At 37.2% G+C, this 14,642-nt stretch overlaps 2 protein-coding genes across 2 annotated transcripts; both read left to right on the top strand.

Annotated features, from left to right (window-relative positions):
• The first annotated feature begins 205 nt into the window (after positions 1-205).
• Positions 206-1,784, top strand: LOC127963654 (uncharacterized). The gene is made up of 8 exons (XM_052563673.1): positions 206-477; positions 565-741; positions 832-893; positions 976-1,062; positions 1,150-1,191; positions 1,260-1,433; positions 1,510-1,545; positions 1,644-1,784. The coding sequence occupies exons 1-7, from the start codon at positions 414-416 to the stop codon at positions 1,543-1,545; spliced, it is 642 nt and encodes a 213-aa protein (XP_052419633.1). The 5' UTR covers positions 206-413; the 3' UTR covers positions 1,644-1,784.
• LOC127964181 (putative nuclease HARBI1) lies at positions 1,766-3,071 on the top strand. The gene is made up of 4 exons (XM_052564329.1): positions 1,766-2,198; positions 2,268-2,383; positions 2,480-2,591; positions 2,686-3,071. Exons 1-4 carry the CDS (start codon positions 1,766-1,768, stop codon positions 3,054-3,056), a joined length of 1,032 nt encoding a protein of 343 aa, XP_052420289.1. The 3' UTR covers positions 3,057-3,071.
• The last annotated feature ends 11,571 nt before the right edge of the window (positions 3,072-14,642 follow it).

The following is a 14,642-nucleotide window of genomic DNA, read 5'->3' on the forward strand; positions in this document are numbered from 1 at the left end:
GTAAAAAAAAAGAAAAATAAAAAAAATCTTAAATATTTTCTAGAGCAAAATAACCTAGGAAAATAAGCAAAAAACTCTGCCAGTGAAACAAGAGAACTTTTCTAAAAGTAAGTGTTTATGGAAAAAGTAAACTTATTTCAAGAGAATTTTTCTTATTATATTGACCGATATTTAAATTTTTTTTGCTTGTTTTAAGCACACATTTACTTGAAGTTTATATTTTTGGTCTAAACCTATACTTATTTTGCTAGGTCATTTAGAAAATCAAGAAAATACATCTTTATTGTTTTTTTTTATTATTTTTACTGAAAACAATACAAAAATACCAAGTCATTTTTGTCAGTGTGACTCCATTAAATGTTCTTGTGATAAAGAATGTGTGTGTGTGTGTGCGCGTGTGATGTAGATTAAACATGAACAGGCCAAAACGGACATGGCAGCAGGTCAAAATCAAATACAAGAACATTCTGCAGAATGGTATGGTCCCTGACTAATATTTAACAAAGCACAAGCATATATTGTACCCAGAAGGTGCCTGCTCACACATTGTCTGTACTGTTTTAGCAGTGAAAAAGAATACCCACAGACAAGGCACGGGTGGTGGGTCACCAAAGGCTGACCTTACCCCAGCAGAGGACATGGCCTTGGAGCTAAATAAAGGCAGGCCCGTCTTAGAGGGGATCCCTGGGGGGAAAGAGACGAGCATAGGTTCCTCCCAAGATGCCACCCGCTTCATTCAAGGTATGTCCTTCCATCTCTACATGGAATACAACCACATTCATATTGAATCAATTTGGACTGTCTGACTTTGGTTTACCTATTGCCTTGCAGTGTCTGGCAGCACTGTGTTCCTGTTAGAGCCACCAGCACAAGCACCAGACGATGCTGATCCAGTGAGTACTCCATCAAAGGCATACTGTAGGCCTGGCATGTCTTGTCTACTGGCTTCAATATGAATCCGATTAAATGTGATAGGGTGAAAGTCCCAGTGCAGCAGCAACAGCACATGATGGAGATGATGATGAGGAGGAGACCATCTCTCTGGATTCCAGAAGGCATGAGGTATCATGTTAAGACTGTGAAAGTACTATTTACTCTACAATGGTGAGGAGTCCTCATCAAAATCAAAAAATCTAATTTCTTTTACAGGACCCAGATGCTATACAGTGGGAAAACCAGCCTGGCAACATAGTGCGTATTAATAAAAGGACACCACATCCTGCCAAATTCAAGCTGCGCTAATTGTATTGTGTTCACAGAGCTCACAAGCTATCAGAAAGTTGTATGGCAACCACCTCCGGCGCCAAATAGAACTGGCAGACACAGACATTCAGTACAAGAAGAAAAAGCTAGAAAATCTTGCACTGGAGTCCGAAATAAAAAAGAGGACAATTAGGAAACTGGACCTTGAAATAAAAAAACTTGAGCGGGAGGTGAGATATGCCTTCAATGTACACTGTATGCTAACTGTAACACAAATGTATTAATCATTTTTCTTTCCTCCCCCAGCTCCAAGAAGATGACACAGCTCAAAATAAAAATTAGGTATATTCTCGTAAAGTCAAGTGAGCCATGACATATGAGCTCTTATTGTGAGCACACAGGACGGTGGCATCTTTCTAAGGTATTTTTTATTTTCACAGCAATCAGTACAACCAAGTCATCGTTATAAGGCACCAGCCTCTTTTGCCCACCCCCCCAGCACCAGGTGTGGCCACTAGCCTATATGAAGGCCCAAAATTGTGTGTTCCTTTCTGCTCTGACAATGGCATGCCCATTCTTGCGAGATGTGTTGGATGAAGAAACACTTGTGCTGAGGAGAGCCTTCAGGCGAGAAAGGGTCTTCAGGGACCGGTTGGACCCACTGGCCTTCCCTGATGACCATCTATATGAAAGATACAGGTTTTCTGCAGATGGCATCAGGTATCTATGCAGACTACTGGGTCCCAGGATTAAGCACCGCACTGCACGGAGCCATGCACTGAGTGTGGAGCAAATGGTTTGTGTGGCCTTGCGCTTTTTTGCTAGTGGAGCCTTCCTGTACTCAGTGGGGGATGCAGAACAGCTGAACAAGGCCACAATTTGCCGCACAATAAGGAGTGTGTGTCTGGCTATCAAAGCATTAGCAGATGTCTTCATCTCCTTCCCTGGCCACAGAAGACTCAGTGACATGAAAGAGGAGTTCTATAGGATTGCAGGTAAGAGGATCTACAAATTACAGGACAACTGTTAACACATAGTAGGATACTCATTACTTTGTGTGACAGGTTTCCCCAATGTCATTGGTGCAGTGGACTGCACACACATAAGAATAAAAGCCCCCTCAGGTGCCCATGAGGCGGATTTTGTGAATCGGAAATCCTTTCACAGCATTAATGTTCAGGTGAACATAACTTTTTGATATTGTCCATTGACGAACACTCTGCATTGCCAATGATGTGCATTGATTGGTGTAATATTCCTCATCTTATGAATTCAGATGGTCTTCAATGCTGACTGTGTGATCAGCAATGTTGTGGCGAAATGGCCTGGCTCAGTCCATGACTCCAGAATCTTTCGGGCCTCTGAAATCTATCAGTGCCTATCACAAGGTAAGCCACACAACCCCTATTTATAACCATCATGGCTGTGTCAAGAATATCACTGTGTTCATGAGGTAGTAATGATGAGATTTTGTGTTGACAGGTGAATTCTCTGGTGTGTTGCTGGGAGACCGGGGGTATGGCTGCCAGCCTTTTCTCCTGACACCTTTCACAGACCCCCAGGAAGCACAGCAGGCCTACAACCATGCCCATGCCAGGACCAGGGCCAGAGTTGAAATGACCTTTGGCCTCCTGAAGGCACGCTTTCACTGCCTTCACAAATTAAGGGTCAACCCTGTTAGGGCATGTGATATTACTGTGGCTTGTGCTGTCCTCCACAATGTGGCCTGCCTGAGGAAGGAGAGGGCCCCCAGAGTGCCACCAGCCATGGACTGGGACAATCCGGCAATCTTCCCTGATGACGACAGTGGTCGGCTGCTGAGGGACCAATATGTGTTGAATTATTTTAGTTAGTATGTGTGCTTTCAATTTAGGTAAATGTCCTGTTGTGGCAGAGGAAATAGGGTTTTTTTGGGTTGTTTTTTTTTTTTTTTAGGAATTTGGCCTCTTATGATGTTTGTGCGGTATACTGTGTGTAATACAAGGCTGCAGGGAGGCTACTGCATCCATTCATTTGTCTGTTCAGTTGATGTGTATGGATTTGTCCTGCATTTATTTTAGTGTGCAGACATGCAGGGTGTGTTATATACAGACCTTTGAATGTGTATGTATCATTTTGTATAATATGCTTTGATTCTGTGCTTTCCATCTTGTAGAGTCACTGTGACTTCAGTTTCGAAAGGAGCTGATAGTTTACCTGCTTTGTTTTGTCCTTATTCAATAAAGGAACATAATGTTACACATTGTGTTTTTATATTCATATGGAATGTGTATTTGTTTATATGACCGAGTACTAGGGTCCCACTGAGGAAAAAGGATAAAGTCATAAATTTATGAGGCTGGTTCTTTCTGCAGTAAAGCAACATATTCTTTTTACAGTTTTGATAGTTATGACAATGTGATACTTCATATTCTGGCACATCAGCATGTCTTTGTTTATGAAACCATACTGAAGTACAATTTCACGAAATGCCCCACATCTGTCATTTTAACAACTGTCCTCCTTTAAAACAACTGGTTACAATATTATGACTTGTCTTTTTTTTCCCCTCTGTGGCCCTAATATTCTATCATTTTATATATAGCCTTATAGTCTATGGGAAACTGTAAATTATCTAATGATAGCAACATCATCTAAAAATCATTAATCCAAAATGATTGAAATTAATGATCACAAACGTTTAAATAACGACAGTGGGTCTAGTTATATGTGATAACAATGTATAGTGAGCAGTGAAATAACTATTGGTTTCCATTTGTGGCGACTGCTGACTGACATTAGGGATGAGATTAAATAGATCCTGGAATTTAGCCTGGTCTGGAGCAGGCTAGCTCCACAGAATAAATCTCCATGGTAATTTATACCATAACATATCCTCCTGCCCCCTATCCAGCTTTAGTGCAACCGGATTAGGGATCAATTGAGCCAGGATCACCAAGATATCCTGGCTTAATCCCTTATCCTACTTTTGTGCAACAGGCCCCAGGTCAAAAATGCTGAGAAAACCAAATACACATTTATTGAATAAATTAACCAAACCACCCTCCGTAAACTCGGTCAAAAATAGGGTGTGATATAACATTTCTCTCTCTGACATGCTGAGATATGCTGGGAGTGATATAACAGGATTTGGTGCATTATGGATTCAAGAGAAGATTCAGTCAGGCATCTGAAAAATCCTCTGTTTAATGTGAGAATGATAAATTGGCCACAGATGTTTGAGTGGGATACGCTGGGATGAGCGATATACTTGAGAAAACAGGTGATGCCATGTTGTGAAATCAGATCTCCCTGCATCTCTGATGCTTGTGGCTCATATTGTAACTGATTGTTACGCCTCGCTCTGCAAATGACTTTGAAGCTGATGAGATTCAGATGCCAATAATGCAAACAAGGGGTGAGAAGGAAACTGTGCTATCACCCGGAACTGAGTCTGGGAAGGATAATGTTTGTGAGCGTTAGAGTCTGGAGAGAGTTGATAAGGAAAGAATAGCCAAAAATGAATGCCGTTTACTCACACTCTCTTTTCAGTTCTATATGACTTTCTTCCTTCTGGAGAGCACAAAAGGAGAAATTTTGAAAACTGTACCGGTCGCTCTTTGGCATGAGATTTTAATGGGCACACACTTTATTGTTATGTTAACAATCTCCTTGGTTTTCCTTGAAGCTAAATAAAATGCAAAACTCTAGAAACACATCTAGAAATGTGCATATTAAAATTAAAACATAAAAATACATGAATTACATGATTTTATCTTTAAACATATTTCTATAGTATTTTGCATTATTTTTTAAAGTAGATAATTAAATAAAAAGACTGTTTTAAATTAAATGAGAAAAACAGATTTTCTTTAAATGCATTCAGATAAAAATATAATAAAACAAACTACACTATATAATGTGTTATATTGAGAGATAGAGGTTTATATTCATTATTTTATTTATTAATTATTATTTAAGCTTCAAAAGAACACACCATAAGTATCATGCATATCAAGATTTTTGCACTATTGCACTGAAAATATTCAACTGATATGCAGACTGATAATTTCATGAAATCAGACATTGCTCTTTCCCGCAGAAACTCATGAATGCAACAAAAATAACTTATTTTATTTATTTTGTCCAAGACTTACATTTTGATATGTTTCTTCCACAAAGCTATATTGTATGATTTTGGAAGAATTGGAATAAATCACTCAGTCATATGAATGATTTTTATGATACTGTTTATTGAAGGTGGATGGATTATTCCTTTAACAATCATATAAAAGGCCAAAAAAATGATATAAAAACAATGCTATTGATAGAGCTTGTCCAACTCCTTTGCAAACATATAAAGCTCTGAAATTGTCTATTTGGCTCACACCTCTTCTCCAGCAGCCGAGGCGGACAGCAGTATCTGCATGAGCTGGGTAGAAAGATAAAGAGGCAATATAAAAATGGATTTACTGGTGTCTTCCACAGAGCAGATGTTGGCAGAGCACGACTCCATTTGACTTGTAATATTCAAGCGGGAAGACAAGGATCTAGTGCAAATTCCTAGACGCTCATTCCATGGAATTGTCTGTTGGGTTTTTATGAAGGAAATAGCAGCATCTCTGAATCCAGCAGCACCAGAGAGTTATTTAGACAGTGGATACATAGGCCTTCAGGTTGTCTTAATGAGGGGGCAAAGCCATGGAAGAGCCAGAAAGTGAAGTTATTCTTTTGATATATCTGTTTTTTATTACTTATGGGCTACCAATTGTAGTAAATATGATTTTTTTTTTTTTTTTTTTTTTTTAAAGGAGCAACTGCCCGAGGTTGCTTGGAAGATGAATGTGAACAAGGGTAAACACAACAATGTGACAACTTGAAATATGTGCTGTTCCTATGCTGTTTATTTAATATGTTCCACTCAGCCAAAGACGGCTACTTCATCTTTAGCGCTACTTAATCCAGCTTCAAACAATGTTAAAATGCTTCTTTCCTAATAAACCTTGCATGTAGCAGGGCCTGTATTTAGTGAACCAAAGGATGATATGCAATATGAATTTCTGAATGTGAGAGAAATGGAAATGATCTGGCTGTGTCTGTTCTTTCATGTGTGCATTGTTAGTAAATCACTCACAGAATTTTCTCCTCCCATCAGAGCTTTTATCGAATTGTACTCTAACTCTAATTTGCCCTGTTTAGTAAATCTGGCCCATTAACTTTAAAATTTTAGTTTTTCACCATCATCTAGCATGTATTTCCACTTCCCTTCCAATTACATAAATTGAACTGAAACTGAAAATATGGCCAATGGAAACACGTAACTATTGCAAACACTACCATGTATCGCTAACATAAGTTTTACGCTCACATGAGGTGTTTTTTTTTAGGAAATTCGAAAAACTAATTAAACCAAGGTTTTATATATATATATTTTTGGACTTACAGGTCACTTGGTGTACACAAAAGTAATATGACTTTGTAGTTGCATAACATTGGTCACTAGAAATGCTTTCATTTCACAATCGACATTTATAAAATATTGCAAAAAGTTTTGCGCAACCCTGTCATGAGTATCTCTTTAAAAACTCAAATTTCCAGTTAAGTCAACGTAAAAAATTTTTCAGTATAGGCTTATTCTTGACTCTATTGATTAGAACTTGAAAAATTGTGACGTCCCCTAAAAATAAAGTTATGACATTATATAAGAAACTGACAAAGACTTACAAAGATTATAAAGACCATGGATGTACAATTGGGAAATATGAATTCAGTTTTCAAATTTTGTTTTATTATTATTCTTTTTTTCAATGGCATGCACCAAATATTCACTTATAATATAATTTGCAAAAATATTCTGAAACACTGTTATATTGCTAATGAGCTCCTTTCTGAGCCTGAAGATATTGGATATTAAATATATTCAAGGAGGTCAGTAAATATAGCTAATGTGTTTTATACCTCTGATTCTAAAACACATTACTGAGTGTTGAAAAATGAAATGGACATTCATAAGCCATATATATCTTAACCCCCAGGCTTTAATAAGTGCTGCTTGAATTTCTACAGCACCAAACCATTTTTTTAGATGATATTGAAGTCAATAAAGTGAGTATTCATTGCATTCCTTACCCTGAGACTTCCCTTGGAGAATCTGTTCTGCTAATACACATGATAGCACGTTTATATAGCAGCAAGCTTGGCTCCACATGTGAAAATCAACAGAAGAATGGAGAAAAGAAAGAGCTTTTGGATGTGAAGCAAAAACGGGACCCCCACCTGTCGAAGGATAAAGTGTAAATCCATAATATGCAGAGACATTCAGTTTATAATGTTAATGTTATAGTTGGCTAATGTTGGGAATGTTCGCATTATACAAAGAGCACAATGAGACAGACTTTTGAGAGAAAAATGTACAATATTTCTCTTTCATTTAGGTTGTATTTACATATATCAGTCATTATTCAGCAGCTATCGGCGAATTCCATCTCTAAGGGAAGCATTCAATCAGGAATTTTGTGACAGGGGTTTGTTTGTATTCACCAGTTTGTGAACTTGAAAGCAAGTTCGCCGTGTTGATTGATATTAGCCAATAGACTTGCAAGTGACCTGAGCGAGCACTGCTTCTCGCGACTGACATAGACTCTTTGCCCATAATTCATTGCTAAAGTTGTGCTAATGTGGCCGCATCAACAACACTTTCGCACGAGATCTGCTTTCCCCGCTGAAACAAGCAAGATATCAAGAAGGGTTAAAGCATTCACATAGCAACTGGCCATTTCACCCTTTATTCATCGCTGAATGTCACGAAAACGAAGCTAAGTTTCTAATTTCATTCTTACTGACTAATGCAAAGTTGGCAAATATGCTATCGTCAAATTTTGCTAATTGTTTAAGGCTAGTTGTTTAGTAACATGTTTGCTACACTGTAAAAAAAATGCTTTCCTTACTTTTTTTTGTCTTGTTTCCAGCCCAGATATCTAGAAATCCAGAGCCATTTCTGAAGAGCGTAAAATGATTAAAATTAAAATTTGGCTCATTGTAAAACCCATCAGACAGAGTGATTTTATTATGCTTGCTAGTTGAAAAGCCAAAATTTTAAATCATATTCCAGTTCAACTATTTAAACTTGTTTAGCAAGTGTACTCTCAATGGACATTACATCACCTGTACTGCAAGGTAATGTACGTTTGTAGAACTGACACAAGGATCATGTTTTTTTGACAGAAAACAGGGCACATTTGGCAAGTAAATAAGACTCTAGATTTGAGTCCCAAAATTGAGACTTATGATAACATTCAAATCAAAACCTTTACTATCAGGGCACTTATTCATTATTGTAATAGATGGACAAAGCACTATTGTTATTTGAAACAAAGGTACATGCTGTTGGAATGATTACACGTGCTTATAAATCTAAAACATGCTTTTATTCAGCTAGCAGCCATCATCATGCCCTGACAGTTTAACAATGGGCGTGAGGCTGGGGAGGAGAACGGGAACGAGAACGAGAATGTTAATCCATCTGTGATGTGTTTCACAATCTTTAGATGGTGTTTTTGTAACTCACTACAGCTTTTGAATGACACAATAAGCAGAATGTGGATTACAGATGCGTGACACAATCACGCTACACATGTGAACACATTTGTCTGGAAAAAAATCAGAAAAGAAATCATGGAAACGCTGAGCAGTCTTACTTGAAACGGTGCCTTGGTTTAACACTGAAACACATAATTACATAGAGCTCATGCAAGGTTTTGTTGTTGTATCCATTGACTACATAATAGGTCTTGTCTTGCTCATTCACCTTTGCCTCTAAACAAACCACAAATCAAAGTTGCAATTTCTCTAGGAAACTCCAAAGGTGGTCAAACCTTCAACAAAGAGACATTTACACTGTGTAAAAGCAGAAGAATCAACCTGGACCTGGACTTTACAGGCAGATAAGAGAGCAACCTTCTCAAACAACAGATCGATGTCCATGAGGAAATCTTCCTACACGTTTCTCCATTTCTCAAAGGAACCAGAGGTTGTTGTTTTTTTTTTTGTGTTTTTTATGAACAATCCCTTTTTAGGGTTGGGCCACATGAGAGAGAATGCATGTATCTCTCTTGTTGGTGGATCACTTAAGGATTTACAGATGTTGTGTATTTGTATATTTTGTGTTTAATGAGTGCCCTTCTCTATGTATTTCCTCCCATTTTGAACATCACAGACTACATACATTGTCAAATCTAGCTTCTAGTTGCTTGTGCAAACAATATAAGTCAAGAGATAGTTTCAATAAGGAAAGCAATTGTGTAATATACAGTATAACTGCTGTTTATCATGTTAAGCATTTAAGGAATAGAACTATAGTTAAGTGCCTAAAGCTTGTCTGAAGGTCTTGCTGCAACATGGGGCACAGAGAGAAAATTAAAACCACACAACTTCACACGATGAGCTAATTATAGACTAATGATGATGCCCTTATTGGTGTACTGTTGACCTCACATTCCATATGCCATCCAGAAGCCTTTTCATCATGGGATTATAGCCTAACTGACTGTCCAAAATCATAAAACATCAAAACGTTGAGCTTGGGTTGGACGCAGAGAACACACGGGTTACGTACAGCAGATGCAGCTGGGATCTACATTCCTTTAGAGAGTCATGCTGGCACACACTGATAAATTATCCCATCTAAGAAGGGCCATTCCTCATTCTAGTACATTTTCATAACCCTGTTTTATGTCTTAATGTAAGATAAAATAGTAAACCCAAAATGTTTTTTAACATGGAGACCATTTTAGTAAGTATTATATAGAACAGTTATGTTTTATCAAATGTCATTTTTGTCATGTCTCTGAATGCTAAACTATTCTCTAACATTATATATATATATATATATATATATATATATATATATATATATATATATATATAAATGAAATTTCAGATAATTCTCCATATTTTTCCTTTCTGTAATTGAATTGTTTGAAATTTATGATTTTTTTATATGGTATTTCAACGCTCTGCGTTAACACAAGAAACTTGTGCTCACTCACAAATATATTGAAATATAGTTTTTCCTTCGACCTTAATTTACATTTTCTTGCAAAAGCATTCACTTGCAAAAATAAATATTTGGGAAGTGAACATGCAAAGTTGCAAACAAACACAAAAGCATTGAAATATAATTTTTCGTTTTGCATTAAAAAGCAAAAGTGTGAAAACAAATCTTTTGTAGTGGAATCCAAAAGTTTTGCAAACAAAACACAAAAAATACTAAAAACAATTTGACCTACTATTTTACATTGTTTCCATTACCATTTTGCATTTGCATACAAAAGTTTTAAAAGAGAACACATTTTTTTTCGGTGTAATGGAAAGTTTTTTCCCCCTTTCCTGTTTCAAATATTATAAAAATTGGTATGATAATGATAACATTTCAAAGGCAGTTAAAAAATGTAAATAGGTACATTCATCTCTTTATTTTCATCTTGTAAGTTTGCATCATTCAAGTCATCATTATTAAAGCGGAGTTTGACCAGAACATATTTTTGGAAATCTGAATTTATAATTTACTGTTTTCTCGGTCAAGTACATTCTCTAGGTGTAACTTGTAAGCAGTCACATTAGATTAAGCAAGTTGCCTCATGTTGACCCGTGAACAGTGTTGGGGCTAGTTACTCAAAAAAGTAATATATTACATATTACATATTACTCTCAAAAATAGTAATGCCTTACTTTACTTTATTACTCCCTGGAGAAAGTAACTAGTTATATTACTAGTTATATTACTAGTTACATCTTTTTTTCTTAATTACTCTATGATTGCCTGAGATGCATCAGATGGAGGGAGAACATACAAAGGAGGAGTGTTCTTTAGGGTCTTTATCAGTGGCGGCTCCTGCCAATTCTCTCAGGGGGGGCAAATGTTTGCTCTATTAATGAGGATAGGTCACCCATTCAATTGATAAATTAACGGGTAGTTAAAGATGTAAAGGGAACCGAACTACTGTAGTATTAATTAAAAATAAACTGACATTAGGAATCAATCTCTTGCACTCCTTATTTTTCTATATCCGTGTTAACACTATTCAGCAGCATATGAAGACTAACACCAGGATGTGGTTTTTCCAAAAAATACTTTTTACTTTTCGATTTCAGTTTAATAAGAAATAATTGAAGTCACATAAAATACTGTTTACACAACTCACTTATATTACTGCTCGTCAGTACACCTGTTCTCTAATCAGCGGTTAATTCCATCAGGTGCGTGATTTCACATAGAGCAGCTGTTACTACACAGAGCCGTTATTAACTGAGAAGATGCGCAAATCCACGTTCATTTTCAGCGTTTATTGGCACGGTTGTATGAACATATGGTTCACGCACCTGATGGAATAAACCGCTGATTAGAGAACCGGCTTTACTGAGATGCGCATTAACGAGCGGCCGATCGTGATCGGAGCACTCCTACAAAATAATTACTGATTCTCCACCCGTCGAAACTAGCTTTCTGTTGCTGGGAACCTTCCTCTGAAAAAGAGCTTGCCATTGTTGACGCTTCCATTTTTCCCCATCTGTCTGAGCGTGCCGCTCTGCTGCCGGCTGTCGACCAATCAGTGATGGTAAATGATACCTCGTGCCAAACCCAGACCAATCACTGTTCCATTCACGCCCTCCTTCCCTTCCCTTCTGTTCTCTGTGTTGTGTGCCTTGTGTGTGTGATGAAGGTGCTACTGGCAAATGTAACGCAAGTAACTAGCTTGGGAAAACTGTAATAATATTACCATTTTCAGACGAGTAATGCCTTACACTACTAGTTACTGAAAAAAGTAATATTGTTACACCCAACACTGCCCGTGAACAAAAATGGGAAGAGCCTTGCGATGCATCTCTGTCCCGTGAGAAGTTTCAGAGAGCACACAGGATCCATCAGAACAGCAGGCTCAATGAGATGGACCTCCACAGTGAAACAAACACTACAGCTCCAAGTCACAAACCAGAGAGGGGTCCCACCTCTTAAAACATTTCCAGTACATCAACATGGATCATCTTCTCCAAACACTGGTGCCTATAGCAACAGCATGCTTCAGGGGAGGTCCGGGGAGACTCAAGAAACCTCTCTGAAAAAAACGGCAGGAAATTATTCACAGCCAAATAAGCTCTGCTCAAAAGGTAATTTGTCGTTGCTTCTCTAAAATGTGCGCAACATGTTAAGCAAACGATATATTCCCACACTACATTGCACAGGTTTTGTACACACCAATTAAACAGATACTGTGTATTATATTCTTTTATAATATCTTATACAAATCCTGCCAGAAGTATCTCTTCAGAATGTGTTCAAAACAAAGATCCAATTTGCAGTGTTTTATTTGGAGAATCCAATAATCGTAATCCAGACACGCAAGAGGTCAATATCCACAAAAGCAGTCCAAAACAAGAACCATGACAAACACTGAGGACCGTGAAAAGTAGGTGACATAAACCAAGGACTCCATGAAACTGATAGAAACAAACAGGGTATATATGGACAGGTGAAAACGATGGGAACAGCTGAGGGCAATTAACAGGTGTGCAGTTAACAGTGACAAATCAGGCAAAGGCTTGTGGGAAATGTAGTACCTGCAGTGGGGTGACTATATGGGGAAGTGAGACCACTAGTGGACACCCAGGGACAAGACACTGTGAAATTATTATTTATTATTATTATTGTTATTATCCATTATCCATTATCCATTATATATACATATATATATATATATATATATATATATATATATATAAACCATGAGCAAAAACATTATGTCTTGCACACAACTAAAACTCACAAAGAAACAGACCAAGCAAACCGATATGACTAATAATAGGATAGTAATAGATAATGATACATTTATTATCTGGACTTCACTTATACTGCTTTTTTTTTTATCATCATTTTCAATAGTTCAACAGCCACTTATTCCTCACTTATTATGCCTTGTGATTACTGCAAAATAAGGGTGATCATATTAAAGAGGTTTATTTTGCAATAATAATAACCATAGAACTGCACATTATCCTGCTTATTATCCAGCTGCTTAGCAATCAACAAAGTTGCCTAGTGCTTTACTGGGATTGAGTTGATGGTGGAAGCGGGTGCAGTTAAAGCCATTTTAACCCTATTAATCAAGATCTCTGTTTATATTCTCACAGCATGTGGAGTGCTCATGAGTCCTGTCACCACAACCCTCCAACTGCTCCGCATCACCACCCCATAAAGATGAGAACGACAGAGCTCATTCCATCTCTGCAAAAGAACAGAAATGCAGTAGAGACTGTGTTGAAACAAAGATTGAACTGTAAGTATGGGATGCATACACTGTGAATAAAAGAACAGGGGAGAGAGAAAGAGCGAGGAGTAGTATACACAGACAGAGAGTCCCACTGGATTCAAGTCACCGGCCTTCCACTTTCCCACTGGAGAATCAGTAATCAGTATCAACACTAAGTACACCAGGTGAGACCTATATCATATATTGAACCGTTAAGAGCAAAAACTGAAGTGAATTATTTTTGTTTAAAGGAATAGTCCTTCAGATGGGTTTGTTTCTTCATTGCAACAGGTTGGAAGAAATGTAGCATTACATCACCTACTCACCAGATCATCCACAGTGAATGGGTGCCGTCAAAATGATAGTCCAAACAGCCGGTAAAAGTCCATCAATTAATTTCTTGTGAAGGGAAAAGCTGTGTATTTGTAAGACACAAATCCATCATTAAAGCATTTTATCTTTAAACCATCACTTCTGGCCAAAATACTAGTCCATAAATCACTGTAATGCTTTCCCCAGTTAAAAAGTCAGTCCCCTGTTGTCTTTTCACATCAAAATCCACCACCATATTTGTTTAGAACTGTTTTAGACTGTTTAAAAGGTACTTGATATGTGCTTATTTCTCTCCTGATTCAGACATGACAACTTTTTTCATCGGAGAAAGCAATATTATGGAAAGATGACATTTTACCAGGAACTGAGCAACCATTTCAATAATAATAATAAAAAAATATTGATGGATTTATTACAAACATGCATATTTTTGCTTCACAAGGCATTAATTGTGGTTTATCGAGATGCTGCCCTCCATTGGTGAGCAAGTCATGTAATGCTAAATTTCACCAAATCTGTTTGGATGAAGAAACAAACTCATTTTATTCTGCATAACATCTTGTTTTACATTTGACGTTAAACATAAATTGATTTGTTTGGATATATATAAAAAAAAAATTATATATTGATTTGACCTCTTGGTTCAGGAGACCAAGTCTACTGCAAACTTTATTAATAAATTAAATCATCTTCCTACAATAAACGCAATTAAATACTGAAAATACAAATCTGACTCTTACAGAAATGTATTTTTCCCGAGATTCAACAGTTGTTCTGTAAGCAAAGGCACACTGAAAGATTTGTGTAGCATCTGAGACTGTT

The sequence above is a fragment of the Carassius gibelio genome, chromosome B8 (assembly GCF_023724105.1).
Source record: "Carassius gibelio isolate Cgi1373 ecotype wild population from Czech Republic chromosome B8, carGib1.2-hapl.c, whole genome shotgun sequence".
Lineage (NCBI taxonomy): Eukaryota > Metazoa > Chordata > Actinopteri > Cypriniformes > Cyprinidae > Carassius > Carassius gibelio.

Excerpts from the sequence above, each read along its gene's own strand:
- LOC127963654 (XM_052563673.1), top strand. The coding sequence starts at position 414 with ATGAACAGGCCAAAACGGACATGGCAGCAGGTCAAAATCAAATACAAG. Across the intron at positions 478-564 it reads CAAGAACATTCTGCAGAATG|CAGTGAAAAAGAATACCCAC; the intron begins GTATGGTCCCTG and ends GTACTGTTTTAG. Across the intron at positions 894-975 it reads CACCAGACGATGCTGATCCA|GGTGAAAGTCCCAGTGCAGC; the intron begins GTGAGTACTCCA and ends TAAATGTGATAG.
- LOC127964181 (XM_052564329.1), top strand. The coding sequence starts at position 1,766 with ATGGCATGCCCATTCTTGCGAGATGTGTTGGATGAAGAAACACTTGTG. Across the intron at positions 2,199-2,267 it reads GGAGTTCTATAGGATTGCAG|GTTTCCCCAATGTCATTGGT; the intron begins GTAAGAGGATCT and ends TTTGTGTGACAG. Across the intron at positions 2,592-2,685 it reads CTATCAGTGCCTATCACAAG|GTGAATTCTCTGGTGTGTTG; the intron begins GTAAGCCACACA and ends TTGTGTTGACAG.